Source organism: Mustela nivalis (assembly GCF_964662115.1).
Source record: "Mustela nivalis genome assembly, chromosome: 8".
Classification (NCBI taxonomy): Eukaryota; Metazoa; Chordata; class Mammalia; order Carnivora; family Mustelidae; genus Mustela; species Mustela nivalis.
Genome location: NC_139027.1, coordinates 17,553,660 through 17,580,416, shown reverse-complemented (window position 1 = coordinate 17,580,416; position 26,757 = coordinate 17,553,660). Strand labels below are relative to the sequence as shown.

General features: G+C 56.7%; 1 protein-coding gene across 3 annotated transcripts in view; it reads right to left on the bottom strand.

Moving 5' to 3' along the window:
* KLHL29 (kelch like family member 29) overlaps positions 1 to 26,757 on the bottom strand; it is a 295,790-nt gene that overhangs the window by 9,801 nt on the left and 259,232 nt on the right. For all 3 annotated transcript variants that reach the window (XM_082744323.1, XM_082744325.1, XM_082744324.1), the window contains 3 exons: positions 11,473 to 11,611; positions 2,780 to 2,982; positions 1,710 to 1,969 (listed from right to left, as the gene is read on the bottom strand). In XM_082744323.1, coding sequence (XP_082600449.1) covers positions 1,710 to 1,969; positions 2,780 to 2,982; positions 11,473 to 11,611 — 602 coding nt within the window. The remainder of the gene's footprint in view (positions 1 to 1,709; positions 1,970 to 2,779; positions 2,983 to 11,472; positions 11,612 to 26,757) is intronic.

Below are 26,757 nucleotides of genomic sequence, written 5' to 3'. Positions count from 1 at the left end.
GGAGAAGGCGCTAGCGGGGCACTGAGGAGGAGTCTGCTTAGGAGTTTTGGGGTACAGGTGGACGGCTTCCCAGAGCGGACGCCGTCTGAGCTGGGAGTAGAAGGACCGACTGCCGGTTTCTCCAGGCCTCCGGGGGGAGGACGCCCGAAGCACAGGAAGAGACGTCGGAGCGTGACGGAGAAGATCGCATCTGGGGGCTTCTATGGGACTTATTCTCGGGTGCCCGAGGTCTTTGTTGGGGGGTGTAGCGGACGGGGGAGATGATGCTGGAGATGTGAGGGAGACCAGAGCCCGACCGCCCCACGCCTTGCCTGCCGGGGCTGGTGTGCTGGGTCCCGCGGGGGGCGTGTCGGAGCTCACGAGGGGCTCTCCACAAGGAAATGACACGATCACGTGTGTTCTTTAGGAAGATTGCTCGCTCGGGCTGCAGGGTAGGACTGATTTGGAGTGGGGGAGACAGAAGGCAGGGCAGCCCCCTCAGCAACGCCGTGAGAGGACAGGCCTGAACGCGGAGAGGAAGCCGGCCCTCCCGGGAGGGAATACGGAGGCAAAGTGACAGCCGTGTGCGGCCCAAATGGACATGGAAGGGATGCAAGGGACCCAGGCTTCTGTTTTGGGTAATGGGCAGAACTGAAGGGAGGAACACAAGATGTACTGCTTTGGGGGTGTACGAATTAGAGGGGCTTGGGGGACGCCGGTCACAGGCGTGTCGCAGACAAAGACAGAGCACTGGGGCTGGGGCGGACGGCAGTCACTACTACAGCTGTCCAGCCCGACTGCCTGCTCCCTCCACCAGGGACCCCTGCCTCCTCCCCACCTGATTGGAGGACCCTGTCCTCTTGGGTTTAGCGGCCGGGCCCTGCCCCGGTGGAGCGCCCCATGCTGCTGATCCCAGCGCCTGGCCGTCCTTCCCTCCCCTGTGCCGCTTCTTGCTCTCCATGCGACGAAGTGCCCTTGCCATGGGCACCCGCTGCTGGGAGCTCTGCGTCCTGGCTTCCCTCCCTGACTCTGACCTCCCCTTGGCGGCGCTCCAGGTGGCCTCTGAGCACTCCTGAAGCTACCTGCGTCTGTACTCACTGCTGGGGGCCCCTCATGCGTTAGAATCAAGGCAGTTCCACTCTGAGCAAGGCCTTTAGCCAGTGCTTTCTGCCCCAGAGATCCCGCTGGGATGTGACAGCTCTCCGGTGACTCGGACGCCCGGCCTGGGGACCCGGCTCTCCTTTCCTTCTGCCCTGGATTCTGGCTCCGATTTCCCCAGCTGTCCCCTCTGAGGGCCTTGCCTCCCCTCCTGTGACGTGTGCAGTGGCTTCCCAGCCCCAGCATGGTTTCCACAGCTCCTCCTGCCGGGGCTGAGCTCACAGGAGGCCCAGGGTCCCCGCTTCTCCCTGCAGGCCCTGCGCCCTCTGGCTGGTCTGAGTCTCCTTCAGGTGCAATGCCAGCCCCGGGACCCCCCGGTGACTGACGTCCCGTCTGTCCTCCGTCTTCATCTCTCTGCAGCCTACGGGAATGGCTCTGGCCTCCCTCTGCCCAGGCCTATTGGCTCCTTTGGGCTCCCACTGATGGTCACCCAGGAAGTCCTGCTTCCTCCACCTCCCTTCGTCCTTGGCTCCTGCTTCCTCCACCTCCCTTCGTCCTTGGCTCCTGACGCCATCCTTGCACAGGACCCCAGACCCAGGGGGAAGGGGCAAGCAGGGTGGGTGGGGGGCTACCTGCGCTCGGGACACGGGGTCCTTCCTGATCCATTTGATGACAGTCTCATACACTAGCTCCTCGGCCTTGGTGTTGAGGCTGTCATTGGAGATGTAGGCGATGAAGTCATCCTTGGAGATGCTGAGGATCTCCTCCTGGGCCGCCACCTCAGGGAAGATCTGCAGCGCGAAGGCCTTGGCCATGTGGTAGAGCTCACTGCACTGCATGGCCTCGGCCATGGCCAGGACCCCCAGGCAGTTGCTGGCCGTCAGCTGCTTCTCTGGGGGCAAGAGCATAGGTCCACTGACCACAGGGCCCTGGAGGGGTGGCCCTCTGTTCCTATCACGCGCACTCTGGATCTCTCTCGGAGCCTGCGTCCTTCTTGCGACTTGCCTTCAGCATCCGGGGTCCCCGCATCCCTGGGGCTGTGGATCGACCCTCTGGGTTTTCCTCTGCCCCGCCACAGGCTGCCTCCCCCGGGGCCTCGCTCCACTCCGGCAGGTCCCACCAGAAGGACTGAGAGTGAGGCATGGGGCGTCAGTGCGCGGCCTGGTGCTCCCTCAGGGCTGTGGGCCTCAGAGCTTGGGCCTGGGCTGGGAGCAAGGGTCGTGTGGAAACTGGGACAGGCTCTCACTTTAGGATCGCCCCAGCAGGAACTCCCCTCACAGGCCCACCGGCCACCTCCCATGGGCCTCAGCCTCACCCATCCTGGCCTCTAGGCCTGGCAACAGTCTAGCAGGCTCTCCTGAGGTCTGGCAAATGGTTATTCTAGTCTGAACGTGTCTGGGTCTGTGCCAGAATACAGTTGTTCAAATTTTTTTTTTTCTTTCTTTCTTTCTTTTTTTTTTTTTTTTAAAGATTTTATTTATTTATTTGACAGAGAAATGGAGAGCACAAGTAGGCAGAGTAGCAGGCAGAGGGAGAGGGAGAAGCAGGCTCCCGCTGAGCAGAGAGCCCGATGTGGGGTTCGATCCCAGGACCTCAGGATCGTGACCTGAGCTGAAGGCAGATGCTTAACCCCCTGAGCCACCCAGTGGGCCCATCCGTGCCATTCCCTCCAGGCAACCCACGCCCCCCTGTCCGGACTCACCGAGAAAGGACACACAGACTTTGCAGAAGGTGTGGAACTGGAACTTGCTGGCCGCCTCCAGCAGCGTCTTGGCGTTGGCGGAGTCGATGACCAGGGAGCCCGTGTACACGAACTCCAGCAGCAGCTCGAGGACGTCGGCCTGCAGGTTGGACAGGACGAGCTCCAGCTTCTCCCGGCCGCACTGGCTGCCATCTGGCACCGACCTAGGCACAGAGACCAGGGTGTCCCTTACCTGCCGCCCTGCGGCCACGGCGCCGCCTCCTCACAGGGCTACATCTCTCTGCACGCCTCGGTCACGCCCTTCATTTTAGGACTCAAGGGACACAGCAATGACACACCTGAACCTAACGGCCTGACACAGGATCTGAAAGAGAAGAGTCTGACCAGAGACGCCCAAAAGAACAGAAAACCCTGCTTATCACTACTTGGCATGTCCATGCAAAAAAAGATGCAAATCAAGAAGCATGAGCTGTGGGTGGGGGCAAGGACCGGGACTGGCCTCAAAGGGAAACAATACGGCTCCGCCCTGAAGCTGGCTCCTGTGTCCCGTCCTGGGGGGGCCCGGCTGCCTCCGAGCGGGGAGCCGCCCGTGTGACCGGGCCCCCCAGCTGGCGGTGAACACGGCCAATCCAGAGACGTCCCTCGATCGCCCCAAGCTGTCCCGGAACCCTGACTCCAACCCCAAAAACATATTGTTTCCTTTTAGGCATGGAAAGGAAGCCCTTCATGACATTGCTTTGAAACTGAGGACGAGACGAGATAGACGGACAGAATGGTTAGAGCTGGGGGGAGGGGGAGGGGAACAACCAAGGACTTCCGCCACAGACAGCCAGCAGCCATGACCTGGGACCTGGCCCGGGGCGGGGCCCTCCTGCCACATGGAACACGGGGTCAGAAGTCAGAGTGGCCTGCGTGTCGAGTGTGCATCGGGCTTGTGAACTGGGGGGGAGCGGGGGAGGGACACAAATATATAAATATGTTCATATCTGGTGTCTATAGAAATACGAAACCATTGCAAAGGCTCCTAAGGCCTGGCAGCCGCGCCCTAAAGCTGGACCTGGAAGGAAACAGATAAGATGAAGCAAAAATCACACGATACCGAAGTGACCAGGAGGAAAGACACCCAGAGCGTTAAGAGTCAGGAGGCAGGTTTTTCAGAGGTGATTGGCTTGGCACCCCATCTCGGCCGCTCTGACCAGTCCTGCTTGGTCCTGCCTGAGCTGGGCAATGACCCCTGCCCTCTCTCTCCTCCAGAGGCGGCCAGGGGGCAAGACTCTCGTGATAGGTCCCTTGGGCGCCCCTGTGGCCAACAGTGGGAGTGTGGGGGTGTCCAGCAGCTGCAGCCCCCGAGAGAGGCTGACTCCTGGGTGGGGAGGGAGCTAGGGGACCTGCGTGCCCCCGCCCTGCCACGGACAGGTGGGTCACCTTGCCTCTCTGGCCCTCAGGCTCCTCTTCTGCAAAACAAGGACCGAACTAGATGAAGTCTAGAGTTCCATGGAGAGTTTATACAACAGAGGCTGGAAAACGCCTTGCCCAGGAGACTCTGCTCTACCCCACAGAACCTGAAATGAACCCATGAGAGCAACATTCTCTGCAGTCCGGCCACCAAAGGCTTTTAAGGCACCAATAAGACGGGGCAGTGAACAGATGAGCTGCGACTCATCGTTTGGGGCTCCCCTCCCCACAGCATGGCTCGTGCGACCAGGGTCCGCAGGGGCCCTGCCACCAGGCTTGGCGGGTAAAGCTGAGAGGGAACAGGCCTAGCTAAGCCGAGGGTCTGAGCATAGCCCCTTCTCAAACCCATAGACATACACGGGGTGTGTGACTTTTCAAGTGACTTAATACACTGTGTTAACACTGCTGTCAGGACAGATTTTCATGCCTGGGTAATTTTGTTAAGTATAAAAATAGTTCATTATGGGATCACTTGAAAGCACAGAAATCGAACTCCTCCAGGGCCATCTGGTCAACCTCTTACTCGGGCTTGGCGGTCTCTGCTTTCGTTCCTACATGCTGCTGCCTGGCCTTTTTTCCTCACACCCTTCATACTCTGCGGAGGTCCCACTGGGCCACAGCCAGGGCAGGGCGTATGAGGCTAAAGTCAGGCTGCTCACATTCTCCCAAGTTCCCCCACCCACTGCTACTTCCACCTCGGCTCAGCCCTCCCGTCCACCTACGGTTCTGCTGCAGAGGAGATCCAACTCGGTGATGAGCTGCGGTGGACTTCAGCTGTGTGCACACACATACACACACACACACACACACACTGGAGTGCATGTGACACATGACCCCGAGAACCCCCAGCCTGACCCTGTGGGGAGAGGTATTGGGCAGATGGAGGGCCAGGGTGAGGGGGCCCACGACCCTGAGTGTGGAGTCTGGTGGGTCACGTGTGGCTATGCTTGTGGGAGAGGCTTGTCCTGCCAAGGAGTGTGGGGACGATGTGAGGGGGCCCATGGGGTGTTGGTCATCAGAGGTGCGGTCCAGGGTTGGTGAGGCCCACGGCCCCTGTGATGCACAGCTGTGGCCGCTCCTTCAGCACCCCTGCGAGGGCTGCCCATGGGAAGCTGGGGAGTGGGTGGAGGTCCCTGGAGCCAGATGCCACGCCACGGGCAGAATGACCATTCCCCTCGGTTATGGTGGAATATTTGGGAACATCATGGAAGCTTTGTCGGGTGGCTGAGTTCAAGATCTGTAGTGGGGAGGCCCCTGGCTGGGAGGTCTTATGTAGCTCATCTGCACGTATGTGTTTACGGTCCACACAGCTGTGGCGCCGAGGGAGGCCTGTGGTGACTTTCTATCGCTGACCCTCAGACGGTCTTGGGACTGGACCTCAGTGATCCTTAGGACTCTTCCCTATGAGCCTGGGATCCCTGGGAGGCACTGCTCATGATGGGCGGCCCTGGTCACCGATGGGGAGCTGTGTCCTCCACAGAGGACTTTTTCTGTCCCTGTCCTAAGGTGGCTCTTGGGGTCTAAGCATCCTGTTCCACTTAGCTGCATGGAGCACTGGTAGCTGCTGGGCGGTCTGGGTCGTAATGTGATCTCGGAGGGAGGAGAAGCAGGGCAGGAACGGGCAGTGATAGCCTTGTCTGGCTGGGCCGTGAACCTGACCCTGGGGGGTGGGTGTGTGGGGCTGGCTGGTGCGATCCAGCCCACACAGACCCTGTGGGTTCTGTCAGAAGACCAAAGCTCCACAGGCTCACCTTCCATAGGGTATGGGACATAGCCTCTGCTTGGTAGGCCTGGGCCTCTGGATGGGCCGGGAACGCCAGCTCCCCATGATAGACCATTTGGGACCCCGCAGTCAGCAGTTTGCTCACCTGGATAAGAACTGCCCTCTCCAGACTTTAGTCCCTTATCAGGCCCTCACACACCCCAGTAATCAGATGCTTTCATTTTGCAAGTTCGATCTGGAATGACTGGGAGGCATCCGTGGGGCGGCGCTGGCTGGGGGCAGCCACGGAGCAGGTGCAGAAGACGGGTGGGCGGCCTGGCCTGCTCCGGCCCCTCCCTGGTGATCTGGCGATGGGTCTGACTCACACTGTTCTGCTTGCCTTCGAGATGGGTCTCTCCTTCTATTATCTGGTTTTCCAGCCACACTTGTCTGTTCTACCAGGAAAAGGGGGCCGACTGACACCCACACACGCCCAGCTTCACGGGGAAGGAGGGGAGAGGGGGCGGATGGCCTTCCTATTGTTTGTGGGGTCACCCTGTGTCCGGGCTCTGTGCCGCGCAGCTCCGGAGACCCCTTTCGCTTCCCCTGGAGAGAACAATGGAGGGAGAGGCCCAGAGCCTACACACGAGGCTTGTGAAAATCAATCTGGACAAATCAATGTGTCCGTCTGCTTTCATTTACTATAAAAACAGAATAGAGTTCAAATGTGTCATTGGCTCCGACAGACCTGGTGGGATGAGGGTTTTGGCTGGAAGGTAGAATGCTGGGTCTCTGTCCTGTTTGGTGGGATGAGGGGACAGCTCTTCCCTGCAGCATGACATTTCCTCCCACACCCCGGCTTGGGGGCCACATTTGGAAGCATGGGCAGGGAGGGCAGGAGCTCTGCTCTCTCTGAAGGACAACCCTGGTCCTCTCTGACAGGGCTAGTCGACGCCTCCCGTGGCACCAGCTGGCCTTGATCCCTTCTCAGCTCCCAGGGATAAGTGAAGAGACATCTCCACTTACCCAAAATGTCCAGGGCAGACCCAGGTCCTGCTCAGCGGGGTTTAGAAGTGACTCTGGGCTCGGGAGGTTGTAAACCCTGAGCGCCACTAGCTTTAGTCTGCTCTAAATATCCTTCCTCCTTCCTAAAGCCCGGGGCTCAGCCCACTCAATAGTTCTGGGGTCCCCCACCAGCCTGGAGGCCGGCGAGGTGCAGTGAGGGCACAGCCCCAGCCCTAGCAGCATCCCAAGACAAAGCCCCAGCCCTAGCAGCATCTCAAGACACGGCTCTTTCTCCTACCCTGATTGTCACAGGGACTCAGAATGGGTGACAAAGGGGAGGTGAGGCAGCGCAGGGGGCTCAGCATGGCTCTGCGCTTCCTGATGGCCTCCCGGAGCCTCCTCGGTGCTCCTCCTCATGCCCGAGGCCGGGTCTGGGGACAAGTGACCACTGCAGAGGTGGGGACTGGTCTTCTCTTGGGCAGATATGGTGGCCAGTTTCCGAGTGTTTCCAACAGATGCACAGGTGTGCATGCACACACACACACACACACACACACACACACACACACACACACTCTACATCTCTTTCCTCGCCTATCTGTCCACACTACCAACACAGTTTCACTTTCTTTCTGTATAGGCTTCACGCACAAATAAAGACTACCCTCTGCTCTTCTGCGGGTTAGCAAATGACGGTAAGAGCATGAACTTTGGAGTGAGACCTCCCATCCCAGTCCTACTGCTTCCTTAAAATCCTCTGGGCCTCAATTTCTCCATCTGTAAAGTGGGGACACTAATGCTACTTGTTTCTCAGGGTTAGTGGGAGGATTTTCAGGATGACATTCGACATTTCTACAGGCTCCTTAGGGGCTGGGTCTTGACCTCGCCAGGGGGAAAAAGACAAGAGTTTGAAATGATACAAGGGAAGGCTATGGAGAGAAGCTGTTGCAGCCGCACCAAAGGTACACACACACACACGTGAGGACAGAGCGTGTGCACGGAGTGGGGCTTGGCCTGGGGCCTGGCGAACAGGGGCAGGTGAGCTGGTCAGGAGAGGACACTGAGAACCTGCTCTGCCGCTCACGGCCTGACTGTCGTCCTTGTGAAACACACATCTGACCACGACAGCTCCAGGCCGAAAGCCAAACCCCCGAGGGCCGGCTCTGGCCTCCTGCGCTGGCCTCGTGCGCTCCATCGCCACCTGGCACGTGGAACAGCAGCGACACAGAATCGTGTGCTGGGCCTTGCCACTCTTGTCGCCCCTGAATGTCCCTCTTCCCATAGTCAGGCGCTCTGCCTGGTGTGTGTGTGTGTGTGTGTGTGTGTGTGTGTGTGTGTGTGTGTGTCTAAACCCCATTTCTGTGCTCAGCCTGTTCTCTTGCTCCTACTTCTTTGCGGCTCCCCTCGTCGGGCCGTGGGCTTCCTCAGGACAGAGACCCTTCTCATCTAGTGTTGCCTGCGAGAGGGGCTCCGCTGTTTGCGGAGCGAAGAGGACTGAATGACTTGGTTTCCCCACGTCTGTCCTGGGGCTCCAGGTGAGGGTGTTTACACTGGGTTGTGGCCGGGGGTTGGGGCAGGGGGCTCACGGGGGCTAGAGTGGTGAACATGAGACCGGCCCCAGGATGGAGGTGGGCAGGAGTCCAGCCTGAGCCCCCAGGTCTGCGGGTCCCGGGACGGCAGAGAAGAGTGGGTCACCTGTGCTGACAGTGCGCACTGAGGCCATGATGGAAGGAAGGACCAGGACACAGACCGTCCCTCCTCCCTCTGGCTCTCCAGGGCAGCTGCCGGAGAGGGAAGCTCCTGCCCGGGTTCAGCAGGCAGGGCCCCGCCTCTCCCGCCGGGCCTTTCTGGCCACAGCTCACCGAACCCAGGGTCCCAGCCCGAAATGACAGGGGAACGACACCGGCTGCTCCCTGACTACTGAGGCGGTGAACTTCTCCAGGACGTTACATGCCCCAGAAAGGAAATCCGCTTTCTGCAGACTCTGCTCTCCTTCCCACAGCAGGAATTTCTTTGCAGCTATGGGCAGACACAGTGATGGATGCCAAGCTTAAGAAAGGGGAACTAAAATTTAAAATGGCCGCGAATTAACACTGTGACCTTCCGCCACAGGGGCGCCTCTGGGCTCAGCTTTGGCCTTCCCTCCTCCTTGAGTGACCCTCCTCTACGCTGAAGGGGTCTCCCCAGACTTCAGGCCTCTCTGCATTCAGGCCTATCATCTGTCTGTTGCCTGGCAGGCATCTGTCCCAGGGCACCCTTCAGACATGAAAACCTGCCACCCAGACATTCATTTCACCCCTCGCCCCCAGCCCTGCCCTGACACTGGTCCTTGGACCTGCCTTGCACCCCGTGACCTCACCATTCTCGCGTCCTGGGGCTTGCACATGGGAAACCTCTGCAGGGCTGGCCGTGCCACCCCCTTACCGCCACCCTGGAATGCTGGAACTGGAAGGAGACCTGGATGTCATTGGAACCAGCCTCCTGCTTTACAGATGAGAAAACTTACAAGAAAACTTACCTACAAGAGAGGATGTGACTTGCCTGGGGTCGTAGGACAAGTGGCAGAGTCAGGTGTGGAACCCAGGTCTCTTAGCTGCCGGGGGGCAGTGCCCTCTCCCTTTCAGGGACTGCCTCTTAGTTCCAGCGCCCACCATTTCTGGTTAGGGCCACTGAGGCACATCCTATAGTTCTTTCACCTTCAGGTGGACATCCCTTTCCCACTGCTCTGGATGCCCCCACAACCTCAGACCAAGCCCAGGGCTCTAGCCCGGGGGTCGGGCTTGCCCATTCATCTAACCCCAGCTCACATCCATCTCTGGGAATGCTACCTTCCCCTCCACACTGCTTATGATGGCCTCTGTCCCAGCTTTTCATTGTAGGCAACCCGCGCCTTGTCTGGGGCATTCTAGAACATTCCTTATATTCTAGAACATTCCAGGCAACCCACCCCTTGCCTGGAATGTTCTTCCTCCTTCCTTTTTGGCCTAAGAAGCCTTCACTACTTGGGGTTCCCACCAAGTGGTGTCCTCTGTTGTGCACGAGAGTTTGGCTTTACGCGTAAGGTCTCTAAAGACAGTCAAATGGCTCCTGTGCTCCTCTTGCCCACCTCTCTAGCCCAGGCCTGGGCCATCACTTAGTACCAACCTGCCCCTGCATCCTGCCCGCTCTGTGCTCTCCAGCTGGTCTGTAGCAGGGACCAAGGCCCTAGGATGCTGGTCACTGCCAGTATCAGAACTTGCCAAGAGTGGCAGCACAAAGACCTCCCTTGGCCTGAAGAAGCCACTGGACGTGCCCCTTTACCCCAGAGCTCATGCCCCTGACCCCTGTGCTTGGACACAGAGAACCCAAGCACTGGGGGCGGGAGACCCAAGCTGTCCATGAGACTGGAAGTCACAAAGAGCCTGCCCCTTCCTGCATGGCTGGGGCCAGCGCGGCTGGGTGGGGCTTGCACGCCGGGCAGCTCAGCTCTAAGTGAAAGGACACAACAGATTGGAAAGGAGATGCCAGCCAGTGTGCCATCCTGAAACAAAACACAGTCACTCTGGGGTTAGTTGGCAAGTCCAAACACAGCATTGGGAAGCAAGCAGAGGTCCTGTCCTCCCACTCTGAGCCCAGTCCCGGCTCAGCGTCCGCCCCGGAGAGGCTGCAAGGCAAAATGAGCAGCGGCATTAATCTGCTGATGGTGAGAGAAACAGGAGCGTTACCCTGGGCCGGCCCCCTCGGCTGCTCTCCCTCACTAAGGAGCTAGAAGGTGGCCCCTGACTTCTTTGCGAGGGTATGAAGCAGACAAAAAAAAAAAAAAATCAACATAATGGAAAAAAAAAAAAAAAGATGCTCATGCTCCATTAAAACTCATTCAGGTAGAAATAGCCGGGGCAGAGGGCGGAGGGGAAGGAGCAAAGGCTGAGAGAGACCGTGTTTAGGACACACCTGGTCTGTGCTCAGACAACGCCGGTTTAGGCTCCATGTACAAGTATCAAGGCATGCAGCGTGAATGCGGATTTGACTACAAGTCTCTTCTCCCCAACTCAAGCTGTGGAAAAGCGGCACCGTGGGCGCCTTGTGCTCCTCAGCGGGGGACAGCCTGGTCGATGTGCTTTCCTGGCATTAAGGTCACTATCGACAGCAGCGATGATGGTGCCTGGGCCCCTGTGCTGAACCAGTGGGGACAGTGTGCAGGGGTCCCTTTAAATGGAGTCCACAGTCCTCCTCATCTCAGGGAGGGCTTGTGAGCCACTGAGAACTCAGGATCCTCCTCAGGGCAGGGCAGGTGGGGGGGGGGTTGTCTACAGCTGGCAGAGGCCCCTGGTGACTAGCAAAGCTGCGTGGGGCGGGCTGGGGGCTGTGGCTGCTCTGGGGCTGTATGTGAGAAAGGGCACTCGGGGGTGGGGAGAGGGGGTGAGGAGAGATGGCTACTGGCTCTGTGACAGGGAGTCACGCTTCAGGAACCTGCAAGAGAGGGGAGGAGAAAAGCGACACAAAAGCGTCCTACAAAGGAACAGACCCGACCACAGCTGGAAGGAAGGCAAACCTTTGAATCAGGTCCTTGAAATACAAGCTGCAGGAAGCTAGAACATTTTGGTGGACTTCAAACTCTCTGCCTTCAACAACAATTTTCAGGTCTGTAAACGCTTTCGCTCTGCGCTGCTGGTTCAATTCCTTCAACATTTCTGCAGAACAGAGAAGACAGACAGGGCCAGGTTCCCATTAAGAGTTTTTTTTTTTTTTTTTCTTAATTAAAAATTTTTCTTTCAAGAAGTAGAGAAATCGGAAAATACTTGATACTGTTTCTTGGCAAGACTGGCTCAACACTGACAGTCAAAAGAAGTCACAAACAGTATGTGTCAACAAGCAGCAACTGGGAGGGGCTACAGAACCAAAGGAATGACAACTTTCCAAAAGCAAAAACAAAACAAAACAAAAAAACCCCAAACCAACCGAACGAACAAACAAACAAACAAAAAACCCCAAACCAAAACAATACAATACCAAATATATATATATATCTATATCTATATATATATATATAAAACCCAGAAATTGAAAGGCTGGGGAAAAAGGTTCCCATACTGACAATTGGAAACACAGAGAATACATTATCACAGACAACTGAAACTGTCGTAGAACTACAGAACGAGTTCTCCAAATGCCAATGAGTGCTGATGCATTGGATGCCAAGTAAAGCATGGCATTGTGATGCAAGATGGGCTGGATATGGATCAAAGGAATAAAAACCACAGAACCTGCAAAAACAGCATCCCTTATGTTAGACACTCAAGCCATGGCACGGGGGGTGAGCTTTTCTCCCTCCAAGGAAGGAGGGGGTGGAATGGGGGTCTGCCAAGCACTTCTTCCGTGCACACTCTGGGACTGCCGGGGAAGGCTGGCAGGAAGTGGGGGCTGGGCGCACCTCCTCCCATTTCCTTGGGTCATTCTCTCCAGACTCCCCCCTTCAGCTGAGGCTTCAGCATGGGAGAGCCTGGCTTGCAGCCCCCAGCAGTTCCCAGAAAGTGGCCTCCGGAGCCTTTCCCACCTTGATGAACACCTACCTTTGCCTGGTGTCTTGGCCACCTGGGGCTGGCCCAGAGAGTGCCCCATGCCCGTGGGCTCCGAACCTGGGGATGTCTCCCAGACCCTCCTCAAAGCTCAGAAGGGGGAAGGAGGAGAGCCTGACAGGTACCCTGATTCGCTGATACAAACTCTCATTTTCGAAAGTTAGGGCCTTCGGAGGACCAATGTTCCCACTAGCCTTGCCTTACCTGCCTGCCCCCTGGGGTCCTTAGTTGCTGGTTGCTGGGCAGCAGAGGCCCAGATTCTTGGCCAGAATGACCAGTTGTCAGGCAGGGTTATGTCCTTTGGCAGGTGAATAGGAAAGGGGTTCTGCAGAACTGAGCCCTGCTTCCAAGTCCCCCACCATCTCCTGAGCCCTCCGGGTCAATGCTGCCCCCAGGCTGGTGTTCTAGAATCATCCTCCAGCATGCTCTGCTCCAGCCTGACTCTCATCTCTGTCCACATGGGCTGACATCAGCTGCCTCTCAAGACTCCCTTCTGAGCCCCGCCCTGCGTCTGACAGCTGTGCGTCCTCGGACAAGCCCCTGTGCTCTCTGAGCCTCTGTCTGTACGTCAGCAGAATGAAGCTGGAGGCTCCCGCTCTATTCGCAGAGCCTGGTGAAAATCCCCAAGCTCGGGCTCAGGCAGGGGACTGTGGGCTTGGGGGCTGTGAGGTCAGGTAGGTCCTTCTTGGCAAGGACATCCTGGGATCTGGTTCTGCTGAAGACCAAGGCACACAGAGAGAGAGAGAGGTCTGACCATTGACCACACCACCAAGCCTACATCAGGCCGGGCACCTGCGGGGGAGTATTGGGGGCGCTGGCTGGGGCCTCGAGAAAGCTCCCCGCGGGTGTGCTCTGACCTGGACGAGGGAGACCAGCAGCGCCTGAAGCACCAGGTGGAGGGTGTGGAGGGAGCCTGTGGGGCAGACAGGGAGCAAAGCAAGGATGGGGCGGCAGGCGGAGTCAGACGTCAAGAGCCTTGGAAGGCGGCTCCGGTGAGTCTTGTGGGCACCGGGGAACCATGGGATTCTGTTCAGGGGAGCGACAGGTTTGGACCCGGGTGCCAAACGAATGACTCTGGAAGCCCCCTTTAGGGGTAGGACCGGGAGGCACCAGGTAGGCTGGAGGCTGGAGGCCAGGAAGGAGGTGGGGGAGCGCTGGGCCTCAGAGCCAGGCCTGGGGGAGAACATGAACTCTGCCTCCTATCAGCTGTGTGACCCCGGGAAAGTGTCCCTGAAGCCTCAGTTTCTCCTTTGTTGAAGTTAAATGAGCTAGCCCATGGTAAACTGTTCCGTGGGCCTCGACGGGTGGCAGGCACGATGTCATTGTCAATGGTGGTGACGGCTCCATGATCTACGTGAGGAGGGACAAAGGCCTGAAGGGCAGTGGTGACGGAGGACAGAGAAAGACAAGTATTTAGGCTGGGAAACTACGGCCCTTCATGCTGGAAGGAACAGGGAGGCCAGCAGGTGTGAGAACCACTTGCGGGAGATGGCAGGAAGGGAGGGGGTGCTGAGTTCAATTTGAGGTTGGGGTTCAGGCCTATGAGACGCGTCGGGGAGAGGGGCAGGAGGCGGGATGCGTCTGGGGCCCGGGCAGGAGGCGGTGGAACCTGCAACCTAAGCCCGTGGCTCAGGCAGGGGCACAACGCGGTCGGGGAGCCCGCAGGCTCGGGTGGGTTCCGGCTGAACCGCTCGCTTCGCTCACAGAGCGGCTCCAAGAAGAGCCACCACCTGAATTCATTCCCGAAACAGGAGCCAGGTGGTGATGTCAGCTTTTTGAGTGAAGTCATGCGGGGGTTAAAGAGTTCTGGGCTGGAGTTCCAAAGACCTGGATCCCGGTTCTCCTTCCAGCTTTGCCACTAATTGGCTGCGTGACCCTGGGCAAGCTGCGCCAGCTTTAGGTCCTCAATCCCTTTGAGCACCGAGAGGCACCTGCCGGGTGCCTCTCAGCTGTCAGGCTGCAGGGAGTGATAGATGCAGCCCCACACGCCTGCTGAGTTAACCAAGCCCTGGGGGCCCGGAAAACACAGTGGTTACAAAATACCACTCCTCCTGGGCCCAAAGCATTCTGATTGTTTCTGAAAAGCTCTGACGTGCGACCAAGGACCCGGCAAAGATGGCACGTGCAGCCCCAGCCCTGCAGCGCTGCCTGCTGCCCTGGGATTCCTGGCCGGATCTAGGAGGTGCTGGGAGACCCAGGTCACCATTGAAACGCAAGTGCTTTCTACTCTCGCTTTGTGGAAATCTGGATTTAATAGCTGGGCAGGATTACTCAGTTTCGGAAAAAATTTTCAATTTATGAAAGTGCTCACCAGGGGATTCCTTTTCACAGCAGGGACCCAAGTGCATTCAAAGTTTCGATCAGGCGGTGTGCGCCTATTGCTGCCGGCTGAGCGCCCAGCTGGCGGGAGCCCGTGTTTTGGGACAGCACGACCCAGGATCCACGGGAGGAAGCCAGCCCTGGCTCCAGGCACAAGCCGCCCTCCTGCCTAGCCCGTTGTCTTGGCTGAGGACAATCACTTAATGTGTGAGGGGCTCGGAGGAACGTGGGGTCCTGGGGAAGCTATGCCCAGTGTGCAGGCATCAGGGCAGAGCCCGGCAGGGGTTGGACCTTCGGGGTAGACCCCAGCACCCGGCAGAATCTGACTGTTTCAGGCTTGGGGAGGAGGGGGAAAGTCCTGACCAAGGGTCCTTCCTTTTTGGCTGACATCGGGGAACTATTTTCTGGCCTCCCAGATTTTGGGTGGGATGCCCCACCTGAGTCCATAGGACGCCTCGCCTTCACCTGGTCACAGAGTGGCTGCCCTTTGCCCTTGGCCTTGCCCCTCACTGGGGAACTCTCACAGGTCCAGGTCACTGGATCTCCCCCTTTGATTCCTCTCCTCCCCACACCAAGCCCACCTCCTTTACTGCCTAGAAATCTCTGCTGTCTATTCTCTCCTGGCCTCAGGAACAACTGGGCTCTGTCTGAGACACAGACGTCTGGCTGTTTCTGGCCCTAAGCCCCCCAGCAACCTGGCAACCCCTCCCAGATTAAATAAACCCTTCAAGGCTGAGCAGGGGGAGCAAGGCTCCTCCACGCCCCGCTGAAGCCTCTCTGTACCCCAGGCATGACCCCTCCCAGCCCTTACCCTTCTCCCTGCCCCAATTTCTCTTCTTTCCTTTTTCTTCTGGTGAATTACCATTTTGTCCTGTAATCCAGTTAAGGTGTTACTGGGTCCCAAGCCTCTGCCTCCTTCCCCTCCTCCTCCCCCAGCCATTCACCCTCCTCCATGCTCCCACAGCATCCGGTGCTTACGTCTTCAGAGCACACCCTGTGCATTGTAATTACTGATTTACATGTCTGTCTCTTGCACGTGACTGTGATTTATTTATATTTTTATGTGAAACATCTAGCACAGGGCCTGGCATATATACAGCTGGTCTGGTAGACGACAAAAATTCTTCGTCTCCCCTCCCACTAAGGGGTGAAGTTCTTTTCCCCACCCTCTGAGTCTTCATTGCCCTTGTGACTTGCTTTGCCATGGAATGGGGTTGAAAGGACATTGTGTGAGTGTGAGCCACAGCCTCAAGAAAACTTGCTTGCTTCAGCTCACACTCTTGGACTCCTGCCTCTACTACCCTATGAACAAGCCCGAGTGACTCTTTTGGAGGATAATAGGCCACATGGAGCAGAGATGAGTCGTTCACACTGGCCAGCCCTCACAATATCAGCTAAGCCTGACCTAGAACAGCTGAGCCCAGCCCCAAGGGCAGATGAGAATCATAATCCAGATCAGTGGTGGTTGACCTAAGCCACTAAATCTTGGAATTTTTTGTTACGCAGCAAGAGCTAACTGATACAGAAAGCATGAATAACTGATAGGGCTCAAGTGCTCGTGAAACTTCCCCTCCATCAGGGTCTCCTTCTCGGGTAGTGTTTAAGTTAATTCTTTTTTTTTTTAATTGCAATAAAATTTAGCATCATAACTGGTTTTAGGCATATGGTTCGGTAGCATTAAGCATATTTACAGCGTTGTGCGGTCAGTCCCTGGAATACTTCATCTTACAAAACTGCAACTCCATTCCCATTAGACAGTGGCTTCCCATCCCCTCCTCCCCAGCTCTTGGCCATGACCCTTCTACTTTCCGTCTCTATGAATCTGACCGCTCTGGATACCTTGTGCATGTGGAATCGTGCAGTATTTGTCTTCTTGGGGCAAGCTTACTTAACTTACTATAACGCCCTCAAGGTTCATCCATATTGGAGCATGGGTCAGAAATCCCTTTGCTTCTAAAGCTCGATGCAATTCTTTTATATGAATGCATCACAGTTCGTGTGCTTGTTCGGTTGTGAGTGGACGCCCGGCTTGCTTCCGGTTTTGGGCGACTGTGAACCATGCCGCTGTGACGCCCAATTCTTGACACTCAGTGGCAGATGTCTCTAACTGTGTCGGCTCAGTCCCTGCTGTGAGCGGCGGGGTAGCCTGGCTCTGTGGACCCAGCACCAAGCGGCTTCAGAGAGAAAAAGGACACTGGGGAAGGTCGGCCTGGACCTAGGTGCTTTGTTTAGAGAAGAGGGAGGCCACAAACAGAACCAAGCCTGGAGATGACATCGCAGCCCAGCTTCTGAATATTTTTCACCAAACGACACGAGTTATTTGTCAGAGACTAATGGGCTCATTCCAGCTGGACTAGAAGGGCTGTCTGAGTTGGTAATAAAGAGGAAGAGATGTCAAATATTAAAAGGCAACGCATTTCAGTGGCTTTGCAGCATAGAAGTCCATTAAATCAGAGCCCCGAGAAAGGTTGTACAGCCGAATAATTTTTTCCAGAGCTCAAGAAAGAACCCAGCTAGGTGACAAATGCTCCTGATTCCAGTGGTATTTATGACACATATTTGATAAAGGACTTGAAAAAATTATAAACTCAGAGCAGTTGTGAAATATAGTGAGAAAGCCCAGCAACGACTGTGTCACGCCTGCCCAGAGGATAATTCATCCAGGAGTGGAGGAGCCTGGTGTGTGCAGACACTGTGGGGACTAATGGCGACTTTGCACAAACAGAGCTTCTTGCTGCCGTGGCTGGGTCAGGTCATAGACGGTCAGGGACAGGCTCCAAAGCTGAATGTCACCCTTCTTCCTTCCCTGCCCACGACTAATCAGATAGACACATCCCCTTTCCCAAAGAACAGCTCAGAATCGACCTGGAGTGCCAGCTGGGCCCTTTCTTCTAGGTGAGGCAGGATAAAACCACCTGTGGACCATCTGCCCAGCCTGAGTTGGAGGGATGGTCCTCTATTGGGAAGTCATACCTGCCCCAGGCCAGGGCCTGACAGTCTCACACAGGCAAGCGCTCCCTGGAAATGTGTCCTTCTAGAGAAAGGAAGCATAAAAGACTCAGATGTATTGCCTGACTTAGAGTTTTAGTGAGGAGACCTTCTGGTTGTCCTGTTGCCCAAATGGAAATTCCTACTATTTATTGGAAACGGAAAAAGCCCTAGGGACAGTCACCACCACTCATTAGCCTGCCGTTTCCAAGCTGTCTAATGCTGGGTGACAAGACCTATTTCTCAGGCAGTAAAATTTGGCACAGAAGGGCCTTTCTGTCCCTACAGCCCCTGTCCCAGGACTACACACTAGGGCATGCTTGATATGCATTTGCTGGGCAGAACTGAGGGTTACCTTCCAGTGGGAACATTCTCAGGCCCTCCAAGGTGATACAGAAGTCATGAAAATTTTTCTCCTTAAAATTTTTAAAAATTCTCATAAAACTGCAAAGGTGGGGGCAGACCACTGGATGGGCAGTGGTCAGAGGGAAGGACCCCAGCTAGGTGGACACTGGCTGCTGTTAGTCCTTCCTGCCCCCAGGAAAGTTGCCTCCATCTGGCTGCTTCCCCTGCTTTGAGGATGAAGGCTGAGTTCGCCCTCTGAACAGGAGAGGATGGAAATGTCATGGGGGCCAGGGCTAGGAGACCTGGTGGCAAGTCTGGGGCTTACGAGAGCTGGCAGTGCACAGACAGCATGCAGGAGCTGGAATGCAGGCTGACACGCCACAGCCAAGGTCGGGGGATATGCAGTGAATTAAGCACCCTGGCAAGTCAGGTCAGGACACTGAAGAGCTCTGTGGGGATCAGAAGCCTGAAGGTGGTCTCTGCAAGTGCAAGGCCACAGAGATGGACTAGGAAGTCAGGGGTCTGGAGGGAAGGTGGCCAGACAGTCCCTCTATGAGGCAGGAGACAACTCCAGGAGCCAGAACTTGGCACTAGGGAGACGGGTACTCTGAGGGCCCTTGTTCCTCAGGACCAGGGGAGGATGAGACTCATGTTTGGCCCCAGGGAAAGAGCTGAATCTGTTGTCTGGGGTGGGGATGGGGAGCTCGCCTCTTCCCCTGGGCCTCTGTGAAACTGTCTTGTGCCTCTAGCATGTTTAGACATACTGCTTCTCTTCCACTGGAGGGTAGATTTGTGGAAGGTGGGCAGTGGTTCTCAGCTAGAGGGACTAGAGAGTCCAGAGGCCAGGCCACAGTTAGGTCACGTGAGAGGACCAGTTTCAGCACCTTGGAGAGCTCTAAGCACGCAGGGGTCTTGGCAGAGAGTGGGAAGGGCTCTAGAACGGCTGGGGGTACTAAGTCCACAGCTGAGTAAGGCTGAGGTATGGACAGCCCCGTTCGGAGGTAGACTGGGAGCTTCAGATGCCTTCTGTCTGTCTGACCCACTTGTTTCCTCATTAAACAGGTGGGCTGGGCTTGGGGGTGTGTTGGGGGTCCATTTGCAGACCCGAGGAGCTTCTGATTTACCAGGAAACACACGAAATGACTGTGGTGCCAAGTGAGGGGAGTTTTGTGGGGCAAGCGCCGGGTAGAGGAGGCTCACAGAAGCGACTGCTGGCTGGGTTGGTTGAGCAGAGGGAGGCTTGGGTGGGGAGACAGTGAAGAAAACACTGGAAAGATGTGTAGCAGCTCACCAGGTGGGCTGGAGGGGCCAGGTGTGAACCATATGCATATGTGCGTGTGTGTGTGTGTGTGTGTGTGTGTGTGTGTGTGTGTGTTGGAGTGTGTAGTGTATGGAAGCATGTGGGCACGACCATATGGTATGTGTGAACATGTGGTTGTGTATGAGCCTGTGTGTACATGTGCAAGCATATGTGTGTGGGGGGGTATAAGACACAGGCCCATATTACACTGTGAAAGAAAACAAACCCAGTGTGGTCTTTAACCCACGGGAAACTGGGGGCCATTGGTGAATTTTATGAGATAGGATGAGAGAGTCAAGTTTGTCTCTTCCACTCAAAAAATCGGCTCAGAATCAACGATCAATGGCTCACCCCCATATACCCCACACTCTGCCCCCATCCCTAGCCTTCCACACCATCGGATACTTCCTTTCTGCTATTCCAACCCATTCTGATGCCCCTCCTCTGAATTTCCAGGTACAAGGTACTGGGCCCAGAGCTGGGGTCGGGTTGGGAGCTGCGGCAGAGGGAGCAGTAGTCCCAGGGGAAGGGGCAGCTCAGTGGGGACACCGACATACATCAGTGGGGTCAGTGGTGGTACTGATGGCCTTCTGAGGAGGGAGAGATGGGGGGTCTCGGGAGGGGGGGTTGGAGTGGGATGATCAGGAAGTGCAGGGGGTGTCACGGGTGGAGAACCAAATGCACATAACAAGACGTATTCTTAATTTACTAGTTCACAGCCTAATACACATTTACTGAGGGCCTACTATGGTCAGGACCTGGACTATGAATTCGAAACCAGTTTTCATCCTCAAGGCGCTCACAGTCAGATGGAAGAGGTAGATGCTGCCTCAGACTAAGGTCAGCTGGGTTTCTTGGCACTGGAACCCCCTTCTATGGTGAGAATTCCAAGGTGGACAGGAGGCTGGGCCCTGTGGAGTGAGTTTGGTGGGGGCAGCCTCCTGGCAGCTGGCACGTCGCCACAAGACCTGGCTCAGCTGATCCCAGGATGTCCTGTGGGGATGCAGAGCCAGCCGGTGATGACCACAGTGCTTGTGGTGAGCCAGCCCAGCGGGCAGCTCAGGGGTGCTCGAGCAACCCCGGGGGGTATGCGGTTGGGGGGGTGGTGGTGCCAGTGGGTACTGGCCCTGACATGGATCTGCACATGCTGCCCCATCCCCAGCTTCAGATCCGTTCCTGCTCTCCTGAACTCTCAGAGCGGCAGTCTGTGGTTGGTGTCACGTGACCTGAGTGGCACCCACATGGCCACATGTGTTACACTGTCATACACAAGCTGATAAACACCCCTTGCTGCAGAGCCTGCCTGGGCTACTGGGGGAGCACAGGGAGCAAGTGGAGGAGGGAAGGCCCGTGGGGGTGGGGGACTTGGCCTTGTCTTGGGAGGGGGGTGGGGCTTGTTAATGATGGACAGGAGGGCATTTTGGTTAGCAGAGTGCCTGTGCAAAGGCCCACGTCGCACATCAGCACACAGGCTGCGTGAGCAGTGGGCAGCTGAGTACGGCTGGAGTGGGGAGGGGGGCGGGGGCTCTGCGGCTGGAGTGCCCACAAAGGTCCCTGTGACCAGCTTGTGTTAGGAACTGTAGAGTGTGGGCCTGGGAGGAAAACTGGGAAAAGTCACCCAGATCACCTGGGGTGGGTTGGGGGGAGGGCACATATCTGGAGAAAGCTAGACCCTGTCCCGAGGGACTGCTGCTGACTGGGGGGTGGGCGATGAGTATGAGGCCTGGCCTTTAGCCTGGAAAACAGTGGAAGGGGCCCTGAGCTCTGATGGGGAAGCAGGACCCCAGGTCTTCGAGAGCCCATGCAGGGCTGGGGCCGAGGGAAGGATTTTCTGAGTGCGGCCCCCTTCTTTAGCCCACCTCCCTGCTGGGCCTGGGACATGGCATCCAGGAAGCAGGTGCTGGCTGCTGCCTCTCTTCCCTTCAGCATCGTGCATGTGCCCCTCAAACTGATGGGTCCCCACGCTTTGCCTCGTGGGCTGTGAGTACAGAGGCCTTTCTACGAGGAGCAGCCACCAGCCTGTGGTCTATCCTTGGATGTTACCATTTTGTAGCTTTCTATTTTACTACTCACTATTTTAGGGGCAAGACGTCAGATTTCCAAATACGTATGAGGATCTGTAGCTGGCCCCTGCCAGAACAGAATAAAACTGTGTGCTGCGTGGAGCAGTGCCAAATGTGCCCCCAGATAGGGATAAACTCTAGACGTCTTTGCCCGGAAGACAGAGCTCAGCGAAGGCAGCTGGGGGACTGTTGCCACCACACCGTGGAACCCAGCCTAGCCCCCCAGGTGGAGAGGATGGGGCTCTAGGTGCAGAGTCTGAAAATTCGTCATCCCGTGCCTCTGCTTTCATCATCCAGGGTAAAAGTGGGGAGTGCCTGCTACCCTCATTTCCTGGACAGCGGGCAGCGGGGGGCAGAGGAGGCCCAGAGGGAGCCCTGCTTCCCTGCCTCAGTGCCCTGGATTCCCAGAGGGGCTGGATCTTTGCCCTCGACTAGCCAAAACAACCACCCCATCCTCTTTCCATCCAGAGGTCCTGGCCGACCTGCCTCCCACCTGGGTTCCTGCAGAGCCTGGGCGAGACAGTTGTGTGTGTGGGTAGCAAAGGGGCTGGCTGGGGAAGAGGCCGAGTGAGGGGCCCCAGAGCTTCCTCACCCATCATTCCAGACCCAGGGATATAGAAGAGCAACAAGGACCCAGAGGAGGAAAGTATATCTCAAATAAAGAGCGAGAATCCCAACAACTAGACACCATCTCAAAGCCTCAATTCTCATGAGCAATGTTCCACAGAACCTTGCTTTGTTGCAAGCGTCCTGAAGACGTAAGCCTTAAAGGTCCAGCCAGAGAGGACGTTCGTAAAGTCAGCACCTGCCCCAGGAAGGGAGAGGATGACACAGAGAAGGGCTGGCGGGAGGTGCTGGAGAGGAGAAGACAGGGCGGGGGGAGGGCAGGCAGGAGAGAGATACAAGAAGTGGGGGAGACATGGCCCTCCCCGACCTGCTTTGGCAAAAGCCAGTGTTTCCCGAGACTCCGGAGAGTGCAGTCCCAGCAAATAAATCAATAGTTTTAAAGGATTTGCAAGAATTAGTGAACCAGAGCTGGGAGCACGATCAGTTCAGTTACCCGGGTAAAGAGGGAAATGAAACGGAAAGCCCAGATGCCAGAGGCTAATGGCAACTCTGAACACTTTGAATCACATCGCAGGAGAAGAGAATTCGTGGCCGGAGAGGCCCTGGGGTGAGGATGCAGGGGAGGAGCACGTGAGCCCTGCGCGTGTGTTTGCAGGGGATGGGGACCCCACTTGTGTCTTCCGGTATGTCTGGGAAGGGGTGTCTCTCCATGGCTGTTTGCCCCTGCGTGTCCATCTGGGTCCAGTTCTCCTGCCGGGCCTGGCCAGGGTCAGGTCTGGGGCAACACCTTGCCTCTTGTCATTTCAGGGGAGACGAAAGCCTGGGATCATTTCATTTTTTTCATACTGCTCATGATCTTGAAGGATCATGCAAGCAATCACCATGATCATTTTAGGAAAATTAGCAAAAAAAGAAGAAAGTGCCTTCTGTTCTCCAGGTGACCATGTGTCAGCTTCAGGCGCCGGGCACAGAGTCAGAGGGTCAGGCCTGCCTGAAAGCCAGCCCAGGTGTCACACCTGCGGAGAAACCCTGGCCGCCACGGAAGAGCCAGCCCTGGGTCCACGGCTGGTCTCCCTGTCATACCGGCTGCCAGGCTCCTTGTGAAGGAGGCAGCCTAGGCTTGGTCCCAGGAGGGACCTGGAAGCGTCAACAGGCGGCCTCTTCTGACATCCCTCCTTCCTGTCTCCTGTCTGCCAGCTCAGGCCCCTCCCCCGCTGATCCTGCTCACCCAGGTCTGTGATCCTTGCCTGGAAATCCTGTCTCCAGTTAGACGAGAGCTCTACTGTGATGGAGAAGCTGCCTTTCATTCTCCCAACGCCCAGAGCCTCGCACCGTCTCTGGGGCCCATGGAACTCGTCCTGGGGCAGCCCACAGATACTGCTAGGTGGGTCTGACAAGCTCTGTGATGGCACAGAGTCTGAAGGAGCGCCTACCCACCCCCCCACCTCCAGCCTCCAGCTCCAGGCCCAGGGGTGGGCAATGCTGGACCTGACCTGGGAGCTGTCCTTGCCACCTGTGGGCTGTGGCTCTCCTGCCCAGCTCTGTCTGGCTGATAATGGTGTCCATCTGGTACCATAGCTCCTTTTAGGAACAGAAGCCATCTCCAGGTTTCCTGAATCTTCTAGTATTCTACTGTGGTGGTCCATGCTGGCTTCCATCTGGGGTCGGTCTGAAACCTCTGGTCAGTGGAGGTGAGGGTCTCAGTGGAATGAGAGGGTCTGGGTGGGTACAGCCCTGGCCTCAGGAAGCTTCGACTGGGGCCTGGGGTAGGCAGAGAGAAGGCTTTCTCCTGCGCAGCTCACCTAGGGCTAGGGAAGGTCTGCGCTGCAAACCGTAGGGCTCCCTGAGGCCCAAGGAATGACCCCATGTGTTCCAGCAAAGGAGGATCAAGGGTAGGAGTGGGCTGGGCCATCCTGACTGCCACCAGAAGCTGCTCTCTCTGCTCCCATCTGCCCCCGGAAGGTTCTGAAACCGACACTTCCCTCCTTGCTCACCTCTGCAGGCCAAGGTCCAGCTGTGTGCTGTCTCCTGTTAGCAAGACCTGTGTCATCCACCGTGAGCAGTGTCTGTTCATGGGGTACGTCTGCACGGCAGCAGGGGACATGGCCTCCCGCCGGGGAGGGGAACATGATAGACTTTGATCATTGCTCACAAGAGCTCTCAGATGCAGAGCCTGGATCTGGCTGGTCTCCGTACCTTAGCACTTGGCATCGAGTCTGGCCCTGATCAGGTTTCAGGTAGAGATCTGAGTGAATGATGGGGGGAATGAAGGAAGACTTGCTGGACCAGACAAGGTGTCATGGAAGAGGAGACACTGAGCTGGGTCTTGAATGGGAAGGATTTGAGCCAACAGCCATGGAGAAAGGGCCGCCCCCGGAGTGATGGCAGCAGCAAAGGCCCAGAAGCAGGGACCAGGTGGGACAGGTGGGACAGGTGGCTGGGTGGAGAGGTGGCAGCAAGCGGGGAGAGCGAGAAGCTGCAGAGTGGCAGAACCCGGGCAACAGCCACACGGAAGCACGTGAGGCATTTCCAGGCCTCCAGAATTTTCTTTGCCCAGGCAGCACCCGTCAGGGAGGGAAAAAGTTTGCAAGCCCAGGGCTTGGCTCTCTCCCAGCCTGGGGTGAGGAAGGGAGGAGGGTGGGTGGGGACAGGCAAGCTTGCTCAGAACACAGCGCCTCCTTCTCCTAAGCTCTCACTTCCCAGGCATTTGGAAGTCATCCGGAAGGACAAAGAACCAAGGGCCTTGGACAGAACGGCCCCTGGGCCCCAGCTGAAGCCCTGAGGTCTCCTAGCGGCAGACTGAAGCTCCAGGTGGAGTTCAGGGCGCCCTGTGGGCCAGGCCAGGAGGGGCAGTGGGTGTCCAGATGTTCTAGAGGGCATGGAAGGACACAGTATGGGGACGGCGAGGAACAAGGGCATGGTGACCTTTTGCTGAGAGCCTGTGGTGCGCTGGCAAGGCCCTGGCACGTCACCCACCTTGCTGTGCTGAAGTTGTGAGTGTCCAGGACGTACGGGCTTGGGGGAGGGGGGGAGGTGATGTGCCCCGTGTCTCCAGTTGGAGGCTCAGGCCGTTTCGATCTGACATGGGCCTGGCCCTATCGAAGGCATCGGGTCTCAGCCTGTCTCTTCCACCCAAGTATTCACAGAAATCCTTAACACCTGGGCCCCACCCCCAGATTTGTGTCCAATAGTATGGGGGACAATCTGGGCTCCAGGATTTCTAAAAGCTTCCTAGAAGATGTTGATGTGTAGCAAAGTTTGAGAATCTCTGGTCTCATACCCCAGCACTGTTCTTGTTTTTTTTTTTTTTGTTCTCATTCCTAAAGTGTCCAGATCTGTGCTCAGAGCTCAAATAAATTTACTGAAAAAAAAAAAAAAATTAAGGAACAACAGCTCAAAGAGCCAGCAATTTATGCAAATGAATGCAAATAAATACACACTCCATACATATGTTTATGCAAATAGTCTTGTGGTCCTTGCAAATCACTCACCCGCCTGCAAGCAGCTGTCTACGATTTCTTGGTGAGAGCCCTGGGCAGGGTGCCCGGGTTAATGACAGGTGATATCACGACCTCCCAGAAAAGACATCTCTATTAGCAAGCTCATCCCAAAAGTCCTCCGGGGAGCTGCTCATGGAGCCCAGCTCTGTGCACCAAAACCCCCTTGCCTCCGGACTCGGGCCTCGGGACTCACTCAAGCCCAGGGAGGGGCTCATTCCCTGGCCAGGGAGGGACCAGGAGCGGCTGCCCAGTGGGCTCTTCAAGGCCATCAGGCCCGGAGGCAAAGAGAATGAGGGCCTGGCAACTGGTAGGCACCTGGTAGCTACCAAGAGGACAGCTCTGACCCCCAAAGGCCTCGCTGGGCGGCCTTTTGTTCTGGGTCAGTCTGGGTAGGCTAGCACGTGGCTGGGCACTCAACCCTGCTCAGACAGGTTGTGCCATGTGTGCTTTTGGCCTGACCGCGTCCCATGGCTCATTTATATAAACCCAATGGGTGATACAGAACCTCAGAAGAAAACCTGCCTAATCAACACGAGACTGGCACGAACACCCACACCCCCCAAAATGGTCACTGTGGCCCCAGCACTAGTTCGCAACGTCTTTTCCCAGGCCCCGGGAGACCACCCTGGCCTCCGTAACTTTGGGACACCCTTGCCTCCTTGCCTCAAGGATGAGCCAGTCCTGCAACCCTCTGGCCCCTGACTCTGTTCCCTGAGAAGGACCAAGAGGAACTGAAACCTCACTGCTTCCCTTCTGCAGGCTCAGCACTCCCCGGGGTGTCCTCCTGGGCTGGGCGCCCCACCCTCCCCACCGTGGGTGGAGGGAGTTCCTCTAGGAGGGCTGGGAGAGACTGAAGATCCATCTAAGAACCAGGGCCCCGGCTTCCGGGATCCTAGCTCAGCCTGCTGTGGACCACCCTGAGGTCACACGCAATTCCTTATTTCTCTAGGAGATGGAGGCCATACCATTCGGGAGACTCTGGGGAGCCAGAATGTGAGCTCTGGGAGGGAAGAGATTTAGTTAAGGAGGGCGGGTTGGGGCTCACGGCATTTTTGTTGGCTGACTGCATGAACAAGCATTTCCTCCACAACACACGTGCAGCCCTCTCTTCCCCCGTTGTCCCTGTCACTTCGTGTACAATATGGGGTGGGGGAGGCGTGGCCCATCCCCATGAGGGAG